A 23,698-nucleotide genomic window follows, 5' to 3' on the forward strand; every position below is an offset into this window, starting at 1 on the left:
TTGTAAGTTATTGGCCAGGAGTAACTAAACGAGAGCTTTGTATGTGTAAGGTGCCTCAGATAGCAGGCACTTTGGAAATCATTCAAACCACAGGAAAAAACCGAGATACAAAGATGTTCACTACTGTGTTAGCTATAACAGTGTAAGTTAGAGACAACTGAAATATGCAACATCAGGGAAGGAAGGAGTCAATGAATTTTGATCAATATCCTCTACTAAACATTACTGCCCATTAGAAACAAGGTTATGTTTGTAAAAAAAAAAAAATTTTTTTAATTTTTTAATTATTGATTGGTTTTAGAGAGAGAAGAAGGGAAGAAGAGAGAGATCAATTTGTTGTTCCATTTATTTATGCATTCATTGGTTGATTCTTGTATGTGCCCTGACCAGGGTTCAAATCCACAACCTTGGCTTATGGAGAAAATGCTCTAACCCAACCAGGGCCAAAAGAAAAAGTGTTAAAGGCATATGTATGCAGCCCAGCCAGTGTGGTTCAGTGGTTGAGCATTGACCCATGCACCAGAGGTCGCCAGTTCAATTCCTGGTCAGGGCACATACCCAGGTTGTGAGCCAAATCCCTAGTGCGGGGCATGCAGGAGGCGGCCAATAGATGTTCTCTCTCATCGATATTTCCATCTCTCTCTCCCTCTCCCTTCCTCTTTCTTTAAAAATCAATAAAGAAAAAAAAATTTTTTAAAGGCACATGTATGCATAGAAAAAGCAAGCAGGAGGAGATGTACTGAAATGTGATGTGAATGCTAAATTTAAGAGTAATTAAAAAATTTTTTTTGGTTTAACTATGCCTTCTGACTCTTTGACAATAACTTTTTTTGTTTACTTCTGTAATAAAAGTTACTCTTTCTAAAATGAGGGGAAACATTTACAGTATCAGGTTAAGCAGACAAAAAGAAAATGGTATCATGAGGTGAAAATATGCTTTTTTTATCTTCCTGTACATTGAAAAGATAACACCCAGAGCTGACACACGCCTGTCTGAGTCACACACGCAGCTGGGAGTGTGCATCAACTTCAGTGGAGGGCTGCGTGGCAGTAACCCTTAAATGTTAAATGTGCGTAACTTTTCTTTTCTTTTTTATTTATTAGCAAATCTTCAAACAAGTTCTGGCAAGGGTGTAAAGAAAAGGGGACTCTAGTATACCACTGGTGGGAATGCAGACTGGTGCAGCCAATAGAGAAAACAATACGATGTTTCCTCAAAAATTAAAAATGGAACTGCCAATTGACCCAGTGATCCCACTTCTGGGAATATATCCTAAGAAGCCTGAAACGCCCATCAGAAAAAATATATACTCACTCTTATGTTCACAGCAGCACTATTTGCAATAGCTAAGATCTAGAAACAGCTCAAATTTACATAACTTTTGACCAAGCAAGTCTACTTCCAGAAATCACCCTAAAGAAATATTTGCACATGAACACACAGACTGTACACATGGACCTTCCATACAAAACTGTGGTTGAACAAACTGGATACAACCTGTTTGTCCTCAGTAGGGGTCGTGTAAAGAGATGAGGTCCATCCTCATTATGGAGGACTGGACAGTCAAGACAACAAGACAGATGTCACCTAGTGACATAGAAAGAAGGCCAAAATGTACTGTCAGGTGAAAAAGGAAACCACAGACAGTATGAACCCATCCATTTTTAAAACACACACCCAAACTATGTACGTATTATAAAGAGAAAACATATACATGTGTAAGTGCACAGGAGTGGATATGAGAAGAGACACACCAAACTAAACTGCATGTACACTGTGGTGCTCTCTCAGGAGAAAGAATTTATTGGTAAAAGGAAATCTTCATACTTTGACTATTTGCTTCTATATTATTTGAGTTTTTTACCTGGTGAATTCATCCATTTTTTACATCTGTGATTAAAAGATAAAATAAAATAAATTATAGAGAAAACAATGAAATGCTAACACCAGTAGGACCAGGACTAACTTTCTCCTCTCAGCTTGTCTTCAATTCCTAAACTTTCTATAATACTACGTATCACTTTTATAATAAAAAATGCACTCAATGTGTTTATAATAGAATAGCAAGAAGGGAAAGCAACTTAAATTCATGGGGACAGCCCTATCATAAGCTCAGCAAAACACACATGCACATTAAAAAGCAAACAAAAAAGATGAAAAAGGAAGGAAACAGACCAAAAGGCTCTCTAAGCTGCTGGATTAGGAGCTGGGGTATTATGAGTGATTTTTTTTTTCCAGTTTCTCTGTTTTCCAAATTTCCCTTAATATGCTTATATTACTTTTTTAATATTACTTTTATAATGAAAAAAATAAATTTAATAAAATCATAATAATGGGGGAATGTGCAGAGTGTGGCTAGGGCCTGGGGGAGGTCCAGAGGGCCCCATAATTCGTGGGTGCCTCTGAGAGGAAGAGGGAGAAGGGAGAAAGGTAGGGGTGCCTGGCAGGGGTGAGCTGGAGAAGAACAAAGGCCCAGCCTCAGTGGCCACCAGAGAAAGTATGTCCACCAGGCATCCCCAGCCCTGTGACACCACCAGGATGTCTCCCTAGCACCCTGTCCAAGACTGACCTATACCACCCACTCCTCCCCATACGGTTCCATCCCACTAGCAGTGCCTCCTCCCACTCCTCACCCCTCCATCCAATCCAGCAACCAGCCCAATGCACTCTTCTCCATGTAATTAGATCTGTCCACTTCTCTGTCCCATCGCCTTACTGGGACCCCCATCCTCTCCTGCATCTCTCTGCCTCCATGCTTGCCTCCCACCAGGCCAGTTTCCATCTTGCAGCAAGACCCAGCTTTGTAACCCAAACCTGAGCATTTCCCTCCCCTACTTAAAAACCTTCCATGGCTCCCCACTGCCCGGGGGTCAAGTCCAAGCTGCACAGATGGCCACAGGACCCCTCACAATCTGGTGCCTGCTTCCTGTCTAACCTCAGCACAACCTGACACAGCAAAAGGATTAGCACAAGGGCTCTAGAACCACAGTGCCTGCCTCTTCCTGACTGAAACTGGGTCTCAGTCTCATCTATCATATGGAAACAGGAGAGTGAAGCACAACACTGCTGTTTTTGTCCGTCAAAACAGGCCATTGCTCAACCTAACACCAACAGCAGCCACCTCACAGGGCTGCTGGGAGTGATCAAGTGGGCACCAGTGAATTTATACAGGTGATCAAGTGGAGACAGCTGCCACAGTACGTTCATCACCACCATCACCTCCTGGCGCCTCCCACCCAGGCTCTTACTCCTGCTTTCTACACACACGCTCACTTTGCACATGCTGTTCCCTCTGGCTGCTCCATTCTCCAGTTAACTGCCAACCTCTCCTTGCATCTCTCTCCTCAAAATCTCCACCCCACCCCCAAACCCCCACCTCCATCCTGCCCCAGGTCTGGTCAGGGTTCTTCTCTGGATTCTTAAGTTCTTTAAAGTGACTTCACTTCCAGATGGGGCGTCCTCATCCTGGCGATTTCCTGGGGTGGGTCCTCCCAGTTCTGGGTCGGAGGAAGTCTGGCGACTGGCTGGTGGGACGAGCCCCGCCATCGCCATCGCCATCGGGACTTCAACCCCCACGCCCCACGGCTCTGCCCTCAGGAGCTGTAAGCCACCTGGCCCCGCCCCGGCCCCGCCCACCCCGGCCCCGCCCCGGCCCGCCCACCCCGGCCCCGCCCACGCAGTACCTGTGACCGTGCTGGTGGCGGGCCGCGCGTGCAGCGCCACGTCGGGCTGCGGCACGGACTGCGGGTGCAGCCCTGGCACCTGCTGCAGCTTGGGCAGCGACATGACCGCCTGGCTGCTCTCGGCCGGCGCCGGCGGCACGAGCAGCGGCTGCTGCGACGAGGCCGACGTGGGCGGCAGGTGAGGCGGCCGGATCTTCTCCGCCATCAGCTGCTCCTTGATCTTGTTAATCAGGACCAGGTTGTCCAGCTGCCGGCGGGAGACGAGAGGGGCCTATGGGGCCTGGGCAGCACCTGGCCTCTTCCCTGGGCCGCCAGTCCACCGGCAAGCTCCTGGCCCCTGGCCCCTCTCCCCTCGCCCCGCAGGCTGCAGCCAAGCTCCCAGCAAAGCAAAGCAGTAAGGGGGGAGGGTGGGCGGAGGGGTGATGCTCCGTCTTACCTGGCTGGGCATGGTGGGAGGCGGGGGCCAGAAGTAGGGGTTGTTAAATCGAGGCTCGGCCATCCTGCAGGGAGAGAGCGACTGTCACAGGGAAGAGGATCTTCCCCACCAGCATGGGGTGAACCAAGTCTGGGCCAGTGTCTGGGATTCCGTCCCTCTGGGACCCTCACCCCTCAGCAGAGCAGGCCTCCTACCAGGGCTGAAAGGTCTGGAATTCAGTGCCTCCTTCAGTGGGCCCGGAGGACAAAGGTCACATCCAGACCAGCGTGCTCCCAGGCCCCAGACCAATCCCCATCCCCCAGAAGGACGTTAAGCTGCAGAGCCAACCCCAAGGACCCATGGATTCGGCTGAAGCCCCCTCCACACCCCATTCAAAGAAAAACAGGAGTCCTGGGGCAACTCTGTAAATGGCCACAGATCAGAGACAACTGCCCATCCCTCATCCCTGCTTACGACCTATGGCCCCTCTAGAACAGATACCTTCATCAGAACACAGGGGACAACCTGTCATCAGACATAATCTTTGTGAAAGGCAATTTGGCAGGACGACTTACAAAGACCCAAATGATTATTAGCCTTTGACCCAAGAAATTGTAACCCCTGGAAAGTTACCTTTAGGAAACAAGCATGGCCATGGGCAACACGTTACCTACAAGAATGTGTCAGAACACTATGCATAGAAGGGGGCTGAGAAGGCCTGAGGCTAGGGCCGTTGGGGGCTCTTCAGTAGAAGTATGTGACAGTCTGTCCAGTGGCCCTTGCGCCACAGGTCCTATGGCAGTTAGAAGGCCTTTCCCAACAGGGGAGACTGAAGGATGGGCCTTCAGAGCTATCTTAGTCTTCCTGGGGGTCGCAGTCTTCCTGTGACCCTACAGTAAGTCAAGAAGTGACACAGGGACCATGCTGAACAGAATGGTCCCATCCAATTTCTCTTATTTATCTCTCTCTCTCACAGAAATTACTGACTAAATACCTGACTGATACTATTGCTTAAATGAACTTATTTTGGTAGGCAAGGCCAAAATGAAGTATCTTCAACCTCTTTTCCTGGTCCTAGAGAAGCCCCTACTGGAATTGCAGACAGAGGGTTTCAGGAGAAATCCCTCAATAAGGTTATCATCTAATCTCAACACTTTGAGAAAGATCTTTTATGTGAGTTATCTCATGATCTTTACTTGAGAGGAAGGCACAGGAGGTATTATAACCCCATATTACAGGTGAAGGAACTGAGGCCTGGAGAGAAGGGACCATTAGACCACAGGGCTAGTTTCCAGATCAAGACTGGAATCACATTTTCACAAATTGGTTCCTCTGGGGAATTTGCATTGCAAACTCCCATCCTAAGTTGGGCAAATATCCACATCAACTCAATACCTATATGCAAAAATCCTGGCCTCACTTCCAGCCTGGGGATCAGAGTATCTTCCTCTGGGGTGGTCAGGGCAGCCCCTGCCACTAACAGCCTCCTGCTCCCACCACCCACAGACACCAGGCTCCCTTCCCGCTACCCATCCCTCACAGTCCCAAACAAGAAGCACTTCCTGCCCAGAGTTCGCCCTGAATGCTCCCCATCCCTGGGACTGCTCTCTCAGAAAGACCTCAAAACAATAATAACAGTGAGGAGGCTGCCATTTATCAAATGCCTACCTTATGCCAGGCACACTAACACTGAAAGGCAGGTACTCTCATCACCCACGTTTTACAACTGAGGAAACTGAAGATCAAAGAGGTGGAATGACTTGGTCAAGGTCACACAGCAAGTAAGCGGAGGGCTGAGATTCCCTCTCTAAACTGCCTGACTCCTCAGTCCAGCTCCTCAGTCCCTGAGCTGTTCTGACCCACAGGTTATTAGTAACATGGGCTGCATGACAAAAGGAATAAATGAAGAACTAACAATCAAGGTTATTTTAAAGACAACCCCACACAATTATCTAGCACTGCATGCAGTTTACAAAGCTCTTCTGTACCCCATGGAATTCTCATCAGAGTCCTGGGAAGCAGGGAAGAATTTTCACGTCCACTTCACAGAGGAAGAGACTAGGACACTAGCAGCGAAGCACTTTGCTCCAGGCCACACATGGGGAGACAGGAGGAAGCACTGGGCTGCAATGGTGGGTATCAGCTCTCAGTTTTCCTCATCTGTAAAATGGGATGAAACAGTCCTGACCCAGGGCTCTGCCCACTGCACCCAGCTGTCCCTCCGTTCTGGGGGAAGCTGTCTTCTCCTTCTCCTCCTCCTCCTCTTCAATTCAATGCCAAGCTCAAGCTTCCCAGAGCCCGACCCTGATCAGAAAGGTATGGGGAAAGGGGTGGTTTGCCTAGGGTCCATAGCTGCAACAGCATCTTCTCTGCCACTTATCAGGCTCCCGGCCAGGCAGGGAGCACCCCTCACCCTGGTGGGGGAAGCGGGCCCACAGAGGGGAAGGCTCTGCCCTGAGTCATTTACTCGAATCTGTACGGCCTCTGCTAATGTCTGCATCCTTCCCTAGCTGGTCTGAAATAATTCAATGATTCAGCCCGTGACCCTTGGCCCTGGTGTATACCCACTGTGTGTCAGATGCAGGGAAGGCCAGCTGGGGACAACACTTGCTGAGCTCCTACTGAGTGTCAGACACATCACTAGGTGTGCACCAAGAGTATCTCATGGGAGCTCCCCAGCAGGCTGGGAGGTGGGTCCACCTGTGCAACCTCAGGACCTGTGTGACACGAGGGGACCCTGGCAAGGGGCCAGGAAGGAAGATGGCCAGAGCCTGGCTAAGCCGCTCAGACCTTGTCTTGAGGGAGGGTTCTAAGCTGGAGAGAGACTGGTCAGGTGTGTGTTTAGGTCAGGTGGACATGGCAGAGGGCATTCACAGCAGAGGCATCAAGGCATGACAGAAGAGGGCAGGTTTGGGCAGCCACCTACTGGCATGGAGCGTGGCGAGGGCGTGAGAGACACAGGCCAGTTGGCAGGGCCTTGAACGCTATGCTAAGGTGTAGAGGTGGATGCTGTTGGCGAGAAGGCATCAGGAAGTGCGCTTGGCCGGGGGAGCGATGAATCTAAGGGGACCAAGGTCAGAGGGAGAAGCCTGAGGGCCGTGCTGGGGGCAGAGGGAATGAAGGCAGAGCAGACTGGGTGGGCTGGGGCTGAATGTCCGTGCAGAACAGGCAGAGGGGACATGCTGGTGGTCGGGCAGGGCATGTGGCCTGGGCTTCAAGCCCAACAGAAGCCTAGACTCTGTACTGAGTCCTGGGACGCACAACACTGACCCTTGCAGTGGGACAAGCAAGCTGTCATGTTGTTTTGTTCCAAAAGGGGGAAAAGTTGGTTGGGTGATGAATGAAATACCTCCTAGATCTGCCTCTGAAAACAGCATCCTGATGGCAGCTGGCCCACCCACCATCTGTCCATCAATACCTCCATTTGTTCTGATACATCCTATGGGCCAACAGGGAACCAGGGCTGGGGGACCGAGGCAAACAGAAGAGCCCTGCCCTCCAGGAGCCGCAAGCTAAGTGGAGGAAGCAGGCAAGTGACCCAAGTTTCTGCAAAAAAGAACTGCCTATGAAACCTACTAGGTACCTCTAAGGACCTCCATGTGGTCAAAGGCGACAGGCCACCTTCGAGTCCTACATGGCCTCCCTACCACCTAGGCCCTTTGGGAAGATCTGTGTGCTGTGACCCATGTGTCCCTCATCCCAGTCTCTTACACAGGCCCCTCTCCCCACTGGGCTGCTTAGGATAGGACAGGAGCTTCCTCTCTCCCACGGACCTCAGTACCTGGGTGGCCCATCTACTCTAAATACCAGCCAACCCTCAGGTGTCCGCCTGCAGCCCAGGCCTCTCCCTGGAGCTCCAGGCCCAGCTGCCTCCTGACACACCCCTCTGGCTGTCCCAGAGCCTCTGACTCGGCAGGCCTACGCTGGACTTGGCCTTCCCCTAAGAAGGACACCTCCTCTAGCCATTCCCAACTCCGAGAGGGTATCTCCATCTGCCCAAATGCTCTTGCCACATACATACGCTGATCCACAACACATCCTTTCCCTCCCTTCCCAGTTCAGATCCACCAACAGCCACGTCCTCAGGATGCTCACTTCTTTCCACAAGTCCTAGCTACCTCACCGGGCCCACGGAGCAGCCTGCTTTGCTTGGAGCCCAACGCACCCAGGTTCAAATCTTGGCTCCAACTCACCAACTGTGTGATCTTGGGCAAGTCACTTGCTTCAGCCCCCCAAGCAAGGAATGAGCAGCCCAGAGCCAGGGACCCGACCCAGGATGGAAAGAAAGGATCAGGGAGGACTTCCCAGGGGAGGTGATGCCTGCTTTGGGTCTTAAAGGATGAGTGCGAGTTAGCCAGACAAAGAAGGACTGGGAAACATTTCTGGCAGAAGCAGTAGCTGAGCAAAGGCTCAGAGGTGAGAAGCAACACGACATGTGAAGGGGCCTGAAGCATTCCAGTGTGGACTGAGAGACAGAACACGAGGCTGGAGCCTTCAGCCAGGGCCAGACCCAGAAGGGCAATTCCTGAACCCTAGTCCTAGAGTCTGGATTTGAAGCAGTGGGTGACGAGACAGAATCTGTGGTTTGGAAAGACCCCCCTGACTGCTGAGTGCGGACAGGACTGGAGAGGTCAGAAGTGGAGGCAGTGAGAGAAAACCCATTAGGAGGCCCCCGGGGAATGGAGGTGACGGGCAGGGGCCAAACCTGGGCCAGGCAGGAGTGTGCCCAAGGAGGCCTGGTTGTTTGAGCTGGAGGCCAAGGAAGTATGTGCAGGTTGCTGCCCATGGTGTGGCCTGCTCCGGATAGTGATGTAGACAAACATGGCCACAGGAACATGCAGACAGACAGCACCAAACTCAGACACACGTAACAGACACAGACATGTAGCCCCAAACATGGACAGATGGGGACACAGCCACTCCCAGGAACAGAAACCCACAGCAACAGGACACAGAGTCACGGGGGATGCTGTTGAAGTGGGTGCGTGCATACGGCCTCGGTGCAGACCCCGAGGGAGGCAGTGAGGGGTGCTCAGGGAAGCTGGGATGAACACAATGGCTTAATCCCCCAAAGAACAAACCCCTCATTGACAGATTTCAACCTGGAATCACAGGCTGCTTACCTAGAGTGTCCTTTCCCACTTGGTGAACTTCTACTCATCCTTCAAGACCCAGCTCAAGTGTTCCCTCTTCTACGGAGCTTTCCCTGAACCCCCAGTCAGTCACTTCCTCTGTGTTCCCAACAGCACCTTGTATATGAGAATAACAATAACAATAATAAAATGGCAGCTACCGTTGATTTCAACACCTGTTATGTGCCAGACACTGTGCTTTGTCATTTGCATCATGTCACTGAATCTTCCCATGACCCTGTGAAATGTGTATTTAACAGAAGCGGAAACAGCAGCTCAGAGAAGTTGACCAACTTGCCCAAAGTCACACAGCTAGCAAGTGATGGAGTAAGGACACCACCCGGCACTACAGGGACAATCATACCCTGGTGTGGCGCTCGGCTTCCCTGGGTGACTTCCCTGCCAGATTATGAGCTCTCCCAGGTAGGGGTGGTGCTCATTCACCTCTGCCATTCCAGCATCTAGCCCATTGTGGTCTCAGAAACTCTTCATAGAATGAAAAAGTATAATCATATCGACTGCCTTTTCTTGAGCACTTACAATGGGCTAGGAACTGTGTCGGGGCATTTTACAGCCATTATTTTACTGTTGTAATAGATCCTTTATAAGGAAACCGAGTTACAGGGAGGTTAAGTAACTTGTCTGAGGTCACAGAGCCCAGTCTGGATTTGAAACCAGGTCTGTCCATCACTCTGTCCCAGGAGGGTGGCCCCTGAGGCCAGCCTAGCAAGCTCCACAAGGGGGAACCGGGGAGGGGTACCGCAGAAGGGGTACACCAGGTGCCAGGCCCTGCCACCCAGGGAGGCTGCGGCCTAGACAAACAAGCACAGTGAGGATGGTAGGATGTGACGAGCCCTGCCCACTGCAGGAAGGGCAGGGGGTGCGGTTAAGCAATGAATGTCCCACCCCCACCCCCAGCCCATCCCACAGACATTAAAAAATGAGAATTGCCCAGACCCTGCGGCCACAAAGCCAATGGGAGGGAGCAGGACCCAAAACTGCCCGGACACTATGATTACAAGGAGGCAAAAATAAAAACCTGCGTCAGAAAAAGCAAGCAGCAGGGACCACGCCCAGAGGGAGGCTGGGAGTGCTGGGGAGGCGGCTGGAGCTGATCTGACTTTTGTCTTTGTTTCTCAGATTTCCAGATCCTCCGTAATATTGTTCGGTTGCTTTCATATTGAAAACAATAAATTTATTCTTTAAAAACTGAAAGAGAAATACAAAGAAAGAAAAAAAAGAAAGAAAGAAAGGTTGGCAGAGGGGTGGGGGAGGAGGAGGAACAGATGGAGGCAGCAGGGAGAGGTCAAGGTCAGCTCATGGTGGACGGTCGGTTGAGTTACCTGCCAGGCCCTGCACAGCCCCCATCCTCCAGGTACCCGTGACCTGGGTAGGGGACAGCAAATGTCAGTAAGGGCTAGCTGACAAGGTGACAGGCAAGCTTCACTTTGAAGCTGGTTAGGATTCCGCCAGGTGGGGAGAAGAGTGTCTCTACCCCTTTCCCTGCTTTGGTCCAGGCCCCCCTTCGGCTACTGCAAGAGTCTCCTCACAGATGTCCCCACTGCCACCCACATCCCTAATTCCAGTCTCCCATAGTAGTGACCTTGACATTTCAAACTGTAAAATATACATCCGATCACAACACTCTCCTCAACCTTCCCTGGCTCCCCACTTCCCTGCAGACAGGGTCTCGATTCCTTAGTCCTTACATATTCAGCCCTGCTGACCTCTTTGCCTCCCTGGCTAGTCCCTGCCTCACACGCCCCTGCCAGACTGGGAGTCCCCCAGCCCACTTCCCCTCTCACTGCCTCCCCTCCACCAGGCTGCCCCTCCCGGAGCCCTCTGCCCTGCCCATTTCACTGGCTAACTACAGCTGTTCCTCAGGCCCCAGCTTACAGGCTATTTCCTCCTGAAAGCCTTCTGGGACCCTCTACTTCCACTCGCCAGGCTGTGTCCGGTGCCTCTCCTCTCTGCTCCCTTTGTGTCCTGCATTTCCATCATCAGACTCATGGCTCCGTTTTCTGCCTGTTTTCCCATCCATCCCTGCCACTGGGCATGCTCTCTGCTAGGGCAGAATCCGGGATGAGTCGGTTACCTTTCAAGCCCAACACAGTACCTGATAAATGTTTGAATGAATGAATGGTAGGCGGAGGAACTGAAAGTGCCATGGTCCAGGTAGAGAAAGTCCCCTCTCCTTCCTCTGGGTCCCTTCCACTCACCCGGACACTCTGTGTTCCGGTGTTCCCTATTTCCTGTGTTCCCTATTTCCTGTGTCTAAGCCCTATCTTCCTAACTGATCTGAGAAGCGGTTGTGTGCTGTTATGACTGGCACACCCAAAGGATGTTAACAGCTGACCACAGAAAATGGTTCTGCTTCCCTAGCAGTGAAAATTAAATGTGCTTCACCTGTTAAAATAGCAAACAGAAATAAGAAAATGATAATACACAATGCTGGCAAGCCTATGGTGAAATTGGCATTCCCACCCTGGCCAGTTTGGCTCAGCGGTTAGAGCATCGGCCCGTGGACCAAAGGGCCGCGTGTTCAATTCCAGGTCAAGGGCATATAACTGGGTTGCAGGTTCGATCCCTGGCCCCTGTCAGGGTCGTGAGGGAGGCAACCTATCAATATGTCTCTCTCTCTCATCGATGTTTCTTTCTCTCCCTCCCTCCCTTCCTTCCACTCTCTCTAAAAATCAGTGGGAAAATATCCTCGGGTGAGGATTAATGAAAAGAAAAGAAATTGGCACTCCCATTATTGCTGGGAGTGTAAACTAGAACAATCATTTTTGAAGGCAATCTGGCAATAATGTGTCATAAGCTCTAAAAATTTTCAGACTTCCTGGCCTAGCAATCCCATTCTCGGTCATCTGTCCCTAGAAAATATCCCCAGCACAGACAAAGTTTTAGGCACAAAGCTGTTTGCTTCAGTGGTTTCTTACAATAGCAAAAACCTGGACCATCTGAAATTTTAAACATGACAGGGATGGCCCTATAAATCATGTTAAACAGCGACACAGTCTACAGCCATTAGTAACAGTGTTTGCTGGCTTTGTAATGACTTAGCACTCCTATCAGCCTGAAAAGGAACTGAGGCCCAGAGATTAGGTCTCTTGCCCGAAGCCAAGCAGTCCGCGTCTGATCTGAACCTACAAAGTTGGACTCCAGAGCCCACACCTTCCACCCTGACACTGGATCTGTTGGAAAGGATTAAAACCACCCCGCAGTCATTCAGAAAATACTTGTGATACATTAGTCGGGGGTGGTGGGAGGGAAGTTTTAAAAATTATATGCTAGAGCAATCACATCTATATAAAAACGAGGCACGAGAGAAAAGCGGGGAAGGAAACACAAAAATGCTAATAGCGGTGGTATTTTGGGCTACTCTGATTTTTCTGTAGGGTATTTACGTGACTTTTATTTAAGGAATATTTTTAATAAAACTAAAGGTTCAGCAAGCTTTGTCCAAGCAAAAACACCCCAAGCCACACACAGCCCCATGTGGATTCTGGCCTCATGCCCTGCAGGTCTACCCAGGAGAGAGGGGCTGAGAAGACCAGTGGTTTGCTCTAAGTCGCACAGGGAGCCTTGCACCTAGCCCAGACCCCAGCCAGGGACTCCCCCACCCCCACCCCCACCCCCATCCTATCTGGGGGCTTCAGGGAGGAGGACCAGGCCAAAACCAAGGAAAGACTGCCCAGGGCCCTCACTCTCCTGCTTAAATCCCACTTGTGTTCCCATCACTTTGGGGTACAGTTCAAACCCCCCAGCATGGCACCCAGGGGCCTTTCCCAAGGAGACCCTGCTGGCCACATGCATCTCGACAGGCACCTCCCTCTCTCCAGCCTCACTGCCTGCAGGTTCCTCCGAAACTAGTTGCTTTCTTGTGCCACTGTGCCTTTGCACCGGCTGTGCCCTTCCTTCCATCTGGGGGGCATCACCCAGCCGAAACCCTGCCGGGTTCCCATCAACCAATAAACGGCAGCTCAGTGTCACTGCCTTGGGAAAACCTTCCTGATTGCCACCCCCTCCAAGGCTACATCTGCAGCTTTTCCTCTGAGCTCCCACAGCTGCTGGGGTTTCCCCCACCAAGTCACTGATCCCATTGTCCTAGAACTTGTCTGGTTACTGTCTGCCCAGTCCCCAAATAGCTGGGAGCTCCCCAAGGAGAGCTTGGGTCTGGTTCTTGGTTACAACCCCGTACCCCGACTCGGCCCCACCAGGCTCTTCCTTAAAAGTCACTTTCTGACCTTCTCCCCAACAGGAATTGGGCCACCCTGTTATAGACACCCACTGCTCCCTACCCCACCTTTGTATCACATCTCTGAATACTCCCTCCAGTCCTGACCCACAAAAATGGAGCCACTGCTGTGGGCCCAGAGTCAGGTGCTGGCCACAAGGAGGTGCTCAAGTGCCTAGTTCACACAAGGTGCCTAATAAATGTTCACTGAGAGAATCAATGAGAGGGAGTCTGTCCGTGCGGACCTGGAAGAGTGAGGTTTGCCAGGAGAGTGAGGGTGGAGAGAGCCTTCTGAGCAGAGGGGCAGCGTGTGCAAAGGCATGGAAAACTAGCTCGTGAGGGTGCAAAGGGTTCTCAAACACACTCCTGCCCCAAAGAGGCAGCAAGCTACTGTTGGGGGTATGGCTGGGCCAGGGGGTGGGGTGTTCCTGGGAAGATGAGCCCATCTGAATGAAGATTTCATGAAGGGAGATGTCAAGAGAGGCCAGGGAAGGGCAAGCCGGGTGGAAAGGACTGCAGTGCAAAGGCCCAGAGGCAGGAAAGCACAGGAGTCATGTTTGATCTGCTGTGGGTACAGAGTAGCAATTCACAGAGAAAGGGGGAAAAGTGGAAATTCATAAAGGACCAGGGTTCTAGGTCAAGGTTTTCAGTGGAGAGGCCATTGTGGGGCCAGATGACGGCCTGGAAAGGACGAGCAGGTCCAGGACAGACACGTTGAGGGTTCCCATCTTCCCAGGGCCTTGAGACCGTGACTGCTCTGCCCTCCACGTGCCCCACTCCATGCAGCTCAGAGCCCTGAGCCCCAGCTGCTGCACCCCACCCACCCCCGAGACCCAGGCCAGCCTCAAAAGCTTGCTCCTGGGAACTTCCTGTGAGGAACAGGCTCCCAAGGGCCCTGGGTCCAATTAGGCTGGGTTTCCACAGCCCTGTGTGTTGGGAAGGACTGTTTCCATTGTGACGGTGGGCTGACCAGAGCAGGAGGGGCTGCTGTCTGTGCCCTGTCAATGGGAGCTGGAATGCTACACCTCCTCTGTGCCCCTCCCATCCCACCGCCAGCCACCCAGAGCCCCCAGGGCCACTAGTGACTCTCACCCTCTGGGAGCCTCGGTGCCCCCTTGGGAGATGGGCCATGGCTGTCCCCCAGGGCTGAGAGACTTCGGCAGCCTTTGAGCACAGCCCTTCTCCTTCCATTTCCCCTGGGGATCCCCAGCTCCCTCCCCACAGGGAACTCCTTCTGCCGCCAGAAAATGCCAATAACAATAACAACGACACTAGTGGTCACTGAGCACTTCTTCCATGTCAGGTGCTATTAGATGCTTTACAAGCATTTCTCATTCAGCCTCCGAATGACCCTGTGAAGTAGATGCTGCGAACATTTCTAAATACAACACACGTTCAGGAGGATGCTTAAAACAAAACGAACAGCTTGGTGACTTGTTATAAAGCGCACACCCAGGGCACCCAAGAAGCCCCCACTCCATGTCCCTTCTCAGTGGCAGTCCCCTTGCTTACAAACCCCAAAGTTCCCACCCTCCTGGCTTCTATGCTAATCTTTTCCTGCTGGGGGGCAGGAATACGGCTCAGAGAATTGTGTGACCTGCCCATGGTCATGTAGCTGGAACCCTCCACCATCGATGACTGTGTGACCTTTGTCAAGTCCATTTCCTTTCTGGGCCTTCGTTCCTTCCTCTATAAAACTAAGTCACAGCTGGGTTCCTGGACCCTCTGAGGGGCAGTGTGGCACCCGACAGGTCAACAGTACAGATTCTGGAACAAGATAGTGTGGTGGAGGCCCCAGGGTTACCAAACTGGGGAAGATAATGGTATCTCCACAGTATTTTTGTGAAGAGTAAATGAGTTAATACGGGTAAAGTTTTTAAAGCGTGCCTGGTACATAGTAAGAAATCCGTATCAGCAACTGATGTTTTGTTATTAGGTTCTCAAAGGCATAGGGAACCTCTCCCAACATTCCAAAGACCCACATGAAGCTGACCAGGCAGTGCTGTTACCTGGGCCCGGTGGGCAGTGCGGCAGCCCTGGGACCTCTCAGGACCCAGAGGGGCTGCTCTGCTGACCTGGAGACACGTCTGGGATCACCTCAGAGCAGGACAGCCAGCTGCTGAAGCCTGGCTGTGGCCTGGCCCCCAGGAACTTTCTAACAGGCCCTAGCGGTTGTAGGCAGGGAACCCCTGGCAGACGGCCAGACCCCTGGGGACAGGCGGCCTGTGGGGCAGGTCAGACAGGGCTCAGGCCTGGGTGAAGGCAGCAGACGGTGGGCCCTGAGCAGCAGGGCAAGGCAGCAAAGGGAGGACTGGACTGGTCAGAGACTGGGTGGGGAGTGCCTGGGGTGGACCCGTGAGAGGGGTAGAGGTCAGAGAAGACCTACTCCAGGTCCTGCCAGTCCAGACCCTGCCCGCCTCCTGGTCTATTACACCCTTGCTCAGGTGTTGTCTAGGAGCTACCAACTTCTCCATGTTCCTTGATTTCCCCTCAGGGCCTTTGCCCAGGCTGCTCCCTTTGCCTCTGTGCCATCACCTGGGAAACTTCTGGCCACAGTTCAGACGTCACTTCCTCCCAGAAGCACCTCCCCCTACATGCATCATAACTGTCACTCACAGTAAATGTACACGTACAAAGCTATAGGAAAGCCCACATCAGAAAAAAGGAGTTCCTTCCCAGCATTTACCAAAATCTATAATCACATCATCATTTGTGTACTCCTTTGTATAATGTCTGTCCCCCCCGCCCAGGACAGGATCTGTGTCAGGTTTCCTCACCTCTATCACCAGCACCTAGCACACGGCTTGGTATGTGGTAAATGCTCAGGAATACTGCTGAATGAATGTGGGAGATGGAAACGAGCTGCCTGCTCCCCCTCTGTAAGCAGATCCATTCAGGGCGTGGGCACATACGTGAGTGCATGAGAGACCGTGTGCACAGCGCAGAATGTGAGGCTACACCCTCAAGGTATAAATGAACAGGCATACACCTACATGTGCCCTGGCCAGTGTGGCCCACTGGTTAGAGAGCCGACCCACACACTGAGGGTCACCGGATGGATTCCCAGTCAAGGGCACTACCTGGGTTGCAGATTCAATCCCCGACCCTGGTTGGGGTGTGTAGGGAGGCAACCAATCCATGTGTCTCTCTCACATTGATGTTTCTCTCTCTCCCCACCCCCACTTCCCTCCCTCCCTTCCACTCTCTAAAAAAAATCAATTGAAAAAATATCCTTGAGTGAGGATTAACAAAAAAGACACACCTACATGTAACAACACACATATATATGAGTATGCCTGAGTGCGGATGATAAACTTGGCACGTACCATGCATGTGAACATACATGAGGAGGGGCAGCCAGGTGGCTGGCTGTCATTTCCTGGGAAGGTGCACTCAGGTGTTTGCAGGTGGCAGTGTCCCCATGTGATGTGTCGTGTGTGGACCGCACTCCAGCAGCCATGCCTCCTGAACTCCTGGCTCCCGTGGCCCAGTTCAGGCATCTCTGGTGGTGTTTCGGAAATAGCACGGGAGCACCCCAAATTGACAAAGGAGGGTAGGGTCAAGGTGGTAGTGGATGGCTGATAATGTGAATGTGTGGTTTTCAGAGGGGGTGCCCGCCCCAGCCAGCTTTCTCCCATTGAACCCCAGAACCTGAAATCGCTTCACTATCCCCTCAAGGAGCATGAAGCCTTTGCCCAAAGCTCAGAAAAGAACCTAGATGGTGGGGACCCCCCACCAAGGAAATCCTGTGGCCACATAAATGAGGTAGGAACAAGGGCCCCAGAGTCAAATACCTGGGCATTCCCCCAACACTTTATCCACTAAAACACCACTCAGGCCCCTCCCCAAATCCTACCCTAGCCCCAGGTCCCAGGAAGCCATCCCCAGAGCCCCCAACCCATTTCCACCATGCCCACTTCCTCAATCCCGCCCAAGTGCCAGGCGGTGCTGGGCCCTCGTACAGTCCTGAGCATCAGGAATGTGGCCCCCACTGGGGAGGTGAGAAGGCTGGGGCCACAGAGGGAGCTTCTCCAGAGGTCTGTCCCTGCCTTTGAACCTGGCACATAGTGTGGCAGCCGGTCAGCACCCGGGGAGCAGAAAGCCCACCAGGTAAAGCATCTCGAGATGTGAGTGTCCTTGGACGCGCTCTACTCCCCTCCCCTCCCACTTTATCTCCACAGTGGACAAAATGAGGTTCGACTGGATCATCTATGAATCTACCTCTCTCCAATTAGTGTGCGACTTTAGATTTCAGATGGTTCTCCAAGAATAGGGGTTATAAACATCATCGATGCAGACTTCTTGGGGCTATGTAGAGAGGTAACTGTCTTCTTTCCCTAAGTACATCAAGCCTGCCCAATACCCTGGAACAGGTGCCTAGCACAGTGCTGCAGAGACAGGAGCTCAGGATGCATTCTTTACACACACCATTCATTCATTCATTCATTCACTCATACATTCATTCATACATTCATTCATTCAACACCATGCACCAAAGCTGCCTGCCTTCAAGGAACTCACAACCCAGTGGGGAGAAAGAAACTACTGAAGTCACAAAACCACAAGGACAAAAGCACTGGGAAACCATAACACTTTATAAGGAAAATCTTTCCAGCAACAACTGTCTGCCAAGGGGAGAATGGGAGGAGCTGGTGAGGAAGGAGACCCCGCTACTCGAGCAGAGGTCAGATGTGGGAAGGAGGTTCCAGCTCTGGGCACGGGTTGGTGAAGTTGGGCTTCTCCTCAACAGCTGTGGGATTCTAAGGAGGAGCCCCAAAGTGCTGGGTTCAAATCCCACAATGCCCTTAACAAGCTCTGTAGACTCTGGCAAATGACTTAGTCTCAGTGCCTCGATTTCCTCATCTGTAAAACGAGGGTTAAATCCATTAACACTGAGACTGCCTTTTATAACACGGCCTGACTCTCAGTGAAAGTGAGGCAGAGAGAGAGTCCCCTTCGTAAGATTCTAAACCCCAGATGGGATCATGCGAACACTCCACGCGTCCAAGGTTCTGAGGCAGAGAGCTTCCCGATGCTAAGATTCTGAGACTGGAAGAGACTGGGATTCTTAGATCCCGTGACTTAATCATCTCATTATTTCCTAGCAACAGCCTGGAGCCTCCCAGGCGAGGAGAGGACAGAGCTCGGTGTCACTTCAGGTTCCAGCCGCCGCCGGGACAGCCGCCACACCTGGGTCTCCACAAAAGCCCCAGTGGCATGTGCTGGAACCATCTGCCCACTGGCCTGCATGGGGTTTAAGCATGTTCCGGCAGTGTAGACAGACAAGAAGTGCAAATAGAACAAATGAATGAGAAAGTTTGGGATACTGGTAAGAGCCACAAGAAAAAATAAAAAGGGGCTGTGACATGACCGAGAGTGACAGTGGGAAGCTATTACAGAGCAGGTGGTCAGGGAAGCCCCTCTGAGGAGGTGACAATGAGTCGGAAGCTGTGAAACAAGGAGGTGCTGGCCATGAAAACATTTAGGTGGGGGGTGTGCAAAGGCCCTGCCAACAGGCTTTGTAAATTCAAGGTACAGAAAGAAGCCAGTGTGGCTGGAGATGGTGAGAGCAGAGATAGGGGTGGGGAGGGGCAGGGGACAGGGGAGCTGAAGTTGAGGGGTGGGCAGGCCCAGGCCTGAAGGGCCTTGTAGGCCCGCAGTTCCTTGCAGAACTTGGGATTTTTGTTCTTCTAAATGCCTAGGAAACATTAGAAAAGTTTCAGCATTGGAATGACAAGGCAGAGCAGATCATTTGGTTCATTCTGAAAACATCACAAGTTTTCAAAATCATGGCAGAGCCTAGGCTGGGAAGCAACAATACTTATAAGTCAGTTGGTGTACACTGAGCACCTACCACATGCCTGGCCAGGGCTGGGAGACACTGCACACACACTTGTTATCACTCCCAACAACTCATGAGAGTTTCACAGAGAATGCCCCACTTTAAGATCAAGAAACTGAGGCTCAGAGAGGAGAAGTATGTGCCCAAGGTCACACAAACCATGCATCACACTGTGCAAGCTATAAAGTTCAATACACAAATGGAACTTGGTGCTAGGAACCAGATCAGATCCACCATCGCCATGGTCTGTGGAACTCCTTTGGTATTTTTAAGCCTCCTCTTCTAGAGACCTTCCCTGAGGGCTCAAGTAGACACCCCTGAATACTGCCCTGGCTAGTGCTTTACACACCTGCAGTCTCACACCTTTTTCCCTGCTGACTTTAGAGCCCCAGAGGGCTGTACTTGTATCTCACATGGCTGTCCAACCTAGGCTAGGCATGCTGGGGATTGGGTGGGTGGACGGACGGACAGACAAATGGACAGACAGATGGATAGACAGTCAGTGGGGGGATTAATGAAATGACTAACCAACAAACTAATGAATGAAACAATAAAGGATAAAATAAAAGAATAAAGGATAAAAATAAAAGAATAAAGGATAAGCCCGGCCAGTGTGGCTCAGTGGACTGAGCATCGTCCCATGGACTGAGAGGTCCCAGTTCGATTCCTGGTCAGGGCACATGATTCCTGGTCAGGGCATATGCCCGGGTTGTGGGCTCGAGCCCCAGTAGGGGTATGCAGGAGGCAGCCGATTGATGTTTCTTTCTCACATCGATGTTTCTATCTCTCTCTCCCTTCCTCTCTCTCTAAAAAAATCAATAAAAACATACATTTTTTTAAAAAGGATAAATGGATAAACTAATAGATGGGAGATGAAGGAAGGAAGGAACAACTCTCACTTTACAGAGAGGTGCCTGCCCAGGAAAGGGCTGAAGCCGGGCTATTCAGACCCAGCTGACACCTCACCCACATACCAGCTTCCTCTCCACCTGAGGTCGCTTGCTTCCATTCCCCAAGAACTCAGAGAGCCTATTCCTCCGCCCCGGGACAGATCATGTCTCTAAGTGTTGGCCATCATAGTGCCCACCAGCACAACCAGCTCTCCTGAACCCAGGGGAGTTTGGCGTGGGTAGAGTGGTTCACTCTCCCTCTGAGTGTTTCACAGAGGAAGGGAAACAGGAAACCAGGGCTCTGGTCCTAGCTGGACCCCAAATTGCTGGGTGACTTCACCCAGTGGCTTCCTGTCTCTGAGCCCAGGTGACCTCTCAGGGCCTTTTCAGCTCTGACAGTCTATAGGGGGTAGGTCTCTAGATTTTTTACACAGCCATTGGGTCAGCAGAAGTTGAGAGATCAAAAACTAGAAGGAGAGAGAATCCTGTCCATGAGCACCCAAGTCCACCTAGGACAAGCCACCCCCAACCCACCCCTCCCCCAACCCCCCACGCCGTGACAAGGAGCCTCTGGAAGCCTCTGCCACTGCTCAACCTCTCTAAGGCTAAATTTCCTAAATTTTAAGATGAGGTTAAGTATCCTTACCTTGACAATTTCACCCCAACAGAGTTCTTGTGTTAACAACCATGCACTATACTGTACAAACTGCAAATTCCATTCATTCATGAAGGATTATTATGGTTGGAGTGGGGGGGGCCAGTGAAGGGAAACATGCTGTCACATTCTAGTCTAGTTCTTTCCAAAACGACCCTCTCAGGGGTCAGGGCCAGAGATCAGTGGAGAGAGCCCAGAAGTGGGAGCCTGAACATCGGGTCCCTGATGTAGCTATCCTAACTGGCAATGTGACTTTGGGCAAGTCACTTTCCCCTCTCTGGACTTCAGTTTCTTCATCTGAAAAATGCCTGCCTTGGTACCTCTGGCCCAGGCATGCCGAGTTCTACAGTCCTGAACTCCAAACCCCTACCTCCAACCCCTGACTCTGCCCTCAGGGAGCTCACACTGCCCTGTGGAGCCAAGACACAGACCAGGAATAAGATTACAAGTGTCTCCTCCAGGAAACACTAGGGCAGGGGACAGAAGGGCTCAGGGTCCTCCCAGGACAGATACTGTCCCAACAGAGGAAAGACCAGGCCCAAGGAGCCCTGGTGCCTTGGACAGCACCAGCCACCCAGACCTGGACTTCAGACCTGCTCTGCAGCGTGCAAAGCCAGCAGGCCCTGATCTGTCCAGTGAGATACCTCAGGAACTTCACTGCCTCCAACAGAGAGCCTCCAGGGTGCTGGCAGGGGTGGCAAAAAGGGGTGGGAGCCACCGCAGGGGAGAGGCTCAGACAACCCCCACTAGCAAACCAGCAGAGGTCCCCACCACCAGACAACCTCTCAGACAGGACCTGCTGGGGCTGCAGGCTTGCACCCAGCCAAGAGCCCACCCCTGGGGGCATTCACAACCAGATGCCAACTCCTGGAGCAGGAAGCCTAGCAGGTTGGGGAAGGGGCTCTCCAACTGCCAACCAAGCACACTTGCCAGAGGGCTCTAGTAGCCGCTCTGGGAGCCACCCTTGGCACCCAGGGCAGGATTCTGGACTAGAAGGGAGGCCCCTCTGCCTCCCGTGGGGACAGGCCCACTCCCCACACACTGCTAGAGGGCAAGGTGCTGGAAAGCAGGTTTATTTCCTCTTGCCAGGATCCCCAGTCAGAAACCCGGGGCCCACTCGGAGCCCCTACTGCCAGCATTCTCCCTCAAATCTGAGAGTATAGTTCCTCGCAATACCATTTTATACAGCCTCTTCCCAAAGACGTTTCCTGGTCCCCCCAAACCCCTGTCCCCAGCCCTCCACATGCCTCCCGCAGCTCTGAGGAAACCGGCAGTTAACTTTTTCCCAAAATTCCTGCAAAGGCGACTGTCTGGGGAGAGAAATGGACCCCAAGATACTTTCGCGGCATTTCACCATCTTCAAAAAAAAAGGGGGGGGGGAGACAGAGACAGAGACAGAGAGACAGAGAGAGAGCTTAAAAAAAAGAAAGAAAGAAAGAAAGAAAACTTTCGGAGTTAACTTTAAATTCCCAGCCCTACCCCCCAAATCGCCCAGCGGCTTCCTTTTTTTTTTTCTTTAAAGTGCAATTGCATTGTGTCTCACCTCCCCGAAAGGCTCGCGGCTCTCGCCAAAGAAAAGGAAAAAAAGCCAACCCTTCGGGTGCCCCCTCTGCTTCCAGCCGCCTCTCCCACATTCTCAGACAGTTTTATTAAAATTTTCAGACAAAAGAAAAACAAAAATGGCAGCCTGGCTTATTTTTAAAACAGGACAGGGACGCCATATTCTGCAGATCTGCAAAAAAAGGGAGAAATCCGGCACTGGCCGCTCCACCCGGCCGGCTGCAAAGTGCGCGAACCGCGCCGTTTGCAATCCGTTTATTTGCATTAAGTCCCATGAATCATTGTTTACCGGAGAATTGCAGCAGGTTTGAATAGCCCGGCTTAAGAAAACACACACACACACACACACACACACACACACTCACACGCGCGCACACACACACGCACACACACTCGGCGCAGACCCAGACACGCCGCCGGAGATACTTCCTACCCCGCGCGCCGCCGCCGCTCCGGGCCCGGCCGCAGGCGCGGGCGGCCCCGGGCCCTCGGGGCGCCCGGCCCGCGCTGACAGCGCCCGCGCCCCGGCCCGCACCCCCGCCCGCAACTCCGCGCAACTTTCCCGCGGGCGGGCGCTCGAGCGGGCACCCGCCGCCACGGAGCCCGCTCCCCCCGCGCCCCGGGCCCGCACGGACCTGGCTGTGCTGGCGGCGGCTCCGGCACGCGGCCGCAGCCCCGCGCCCGGCGGCCCGAGCAGGGCCGGGCTGGGGCTCCGGCTCCGGGCTCCGGCTAGGTGCGGAGCCGCGCGCAAACCTTCCGGGTCGCCTGCTGTTCACTTCTGGGTTCTGCAAGCGCCGAGGCGGCGGCGGCGGCGGCGGGAGGCTGGGTCTGCAGCGCCGCGCGGCCCCCCGTGTTCTCGGCGAGCCCCCGCGCCAGGCGCCCGGCTCCGGGGGGGGCCGCGTCGGGCCCCCGCCTCTCCGGCTGCGCAGCCCGTCCGGCCCCGGGGGCTCCCGCGAGTGGGCAGCGCCGGGCGCGGGCGACGGCGCGCGAAGGGAGGGGGCCGGGCAGGGGGCGGGGGCGGGCCGCGCGCTGGGGGCCCCGCTCGGGCCCCGGGGCCTCGTCTGGCTCTCGCCGCCGCCGCAGCCGCCGCCGCCTCGCAAAGTTGCGCGGCTCCCACCGTCCGCGCCGCGCCGGAGGCAGAGCCACAAAGGAACTCCTCGCCCCCCTCCGCCCGCCCGAGCCGCGCGGGGAGGGCACCGGCGCCCGGCCCTAGGCCAGCCCCTTCCCCAGCGCGGGGGCTCCCGGGGCCCCGGCGGCCGCGGCCATTGTCCCGCCCTGGCTGG

General features: G+C 52.9%; 1 protein-coding gene across 2 annotated transcripts in view; it reads right to left on the reverse strand.

The window, feature by feature from the left end:
• The window catches only part of ZNF362 (zinc finger protein 362), a 39,913-nt gene extending 16,718 nt beyond the window's left edge, over positions 1-23,195 (reverse strand). Inside the window, exons 1-4 of one of the 2 annotated variants that reach the window (XM_036257035.1) lie at positions 23,051-23,195; positions 9,223-9,348; positions 4,121-4,184; positions 3,685-3,931 (exon numbers count right to left, since the gene is read on the reverse strand). In XM_036257035.1, coding sequence (XP_036112928.1) covers positions 3,685-3,931; positions 4,121-4,184; positions 9,223-9,260 — 349 coding nt within the window. In that variant the 5' untranslated portion in view covers positions 9,261-9,348; positions 23,051-23,195. The remainder of the gene's footprint in view (positions 1-3,684; positions 3,932-4,120; positions 4,185-9,222; positions 9,349-23,050) is intronic. The other variant, XM_036257037.1, reaches the window with a different exon arrangement.
• Between the last annotated feature and the right edge of the window lie 503 nt (positions 23,196-23,698).

This window comes from Molossus molossus, unplaced genomic scaffold (assembly GCF_014108415.1).
Source record: "Molossus molossus isolate mMolMol1 unplaced genomic scaffold, mMolMol1.p scaffold_m16_p_12, whole genome shotgun sequence".
NCBI lineage: Eukaryota > Metazoa > Chordata > Mammalia > Chiroptera > Molossidae > Molossus > Molossus molossus.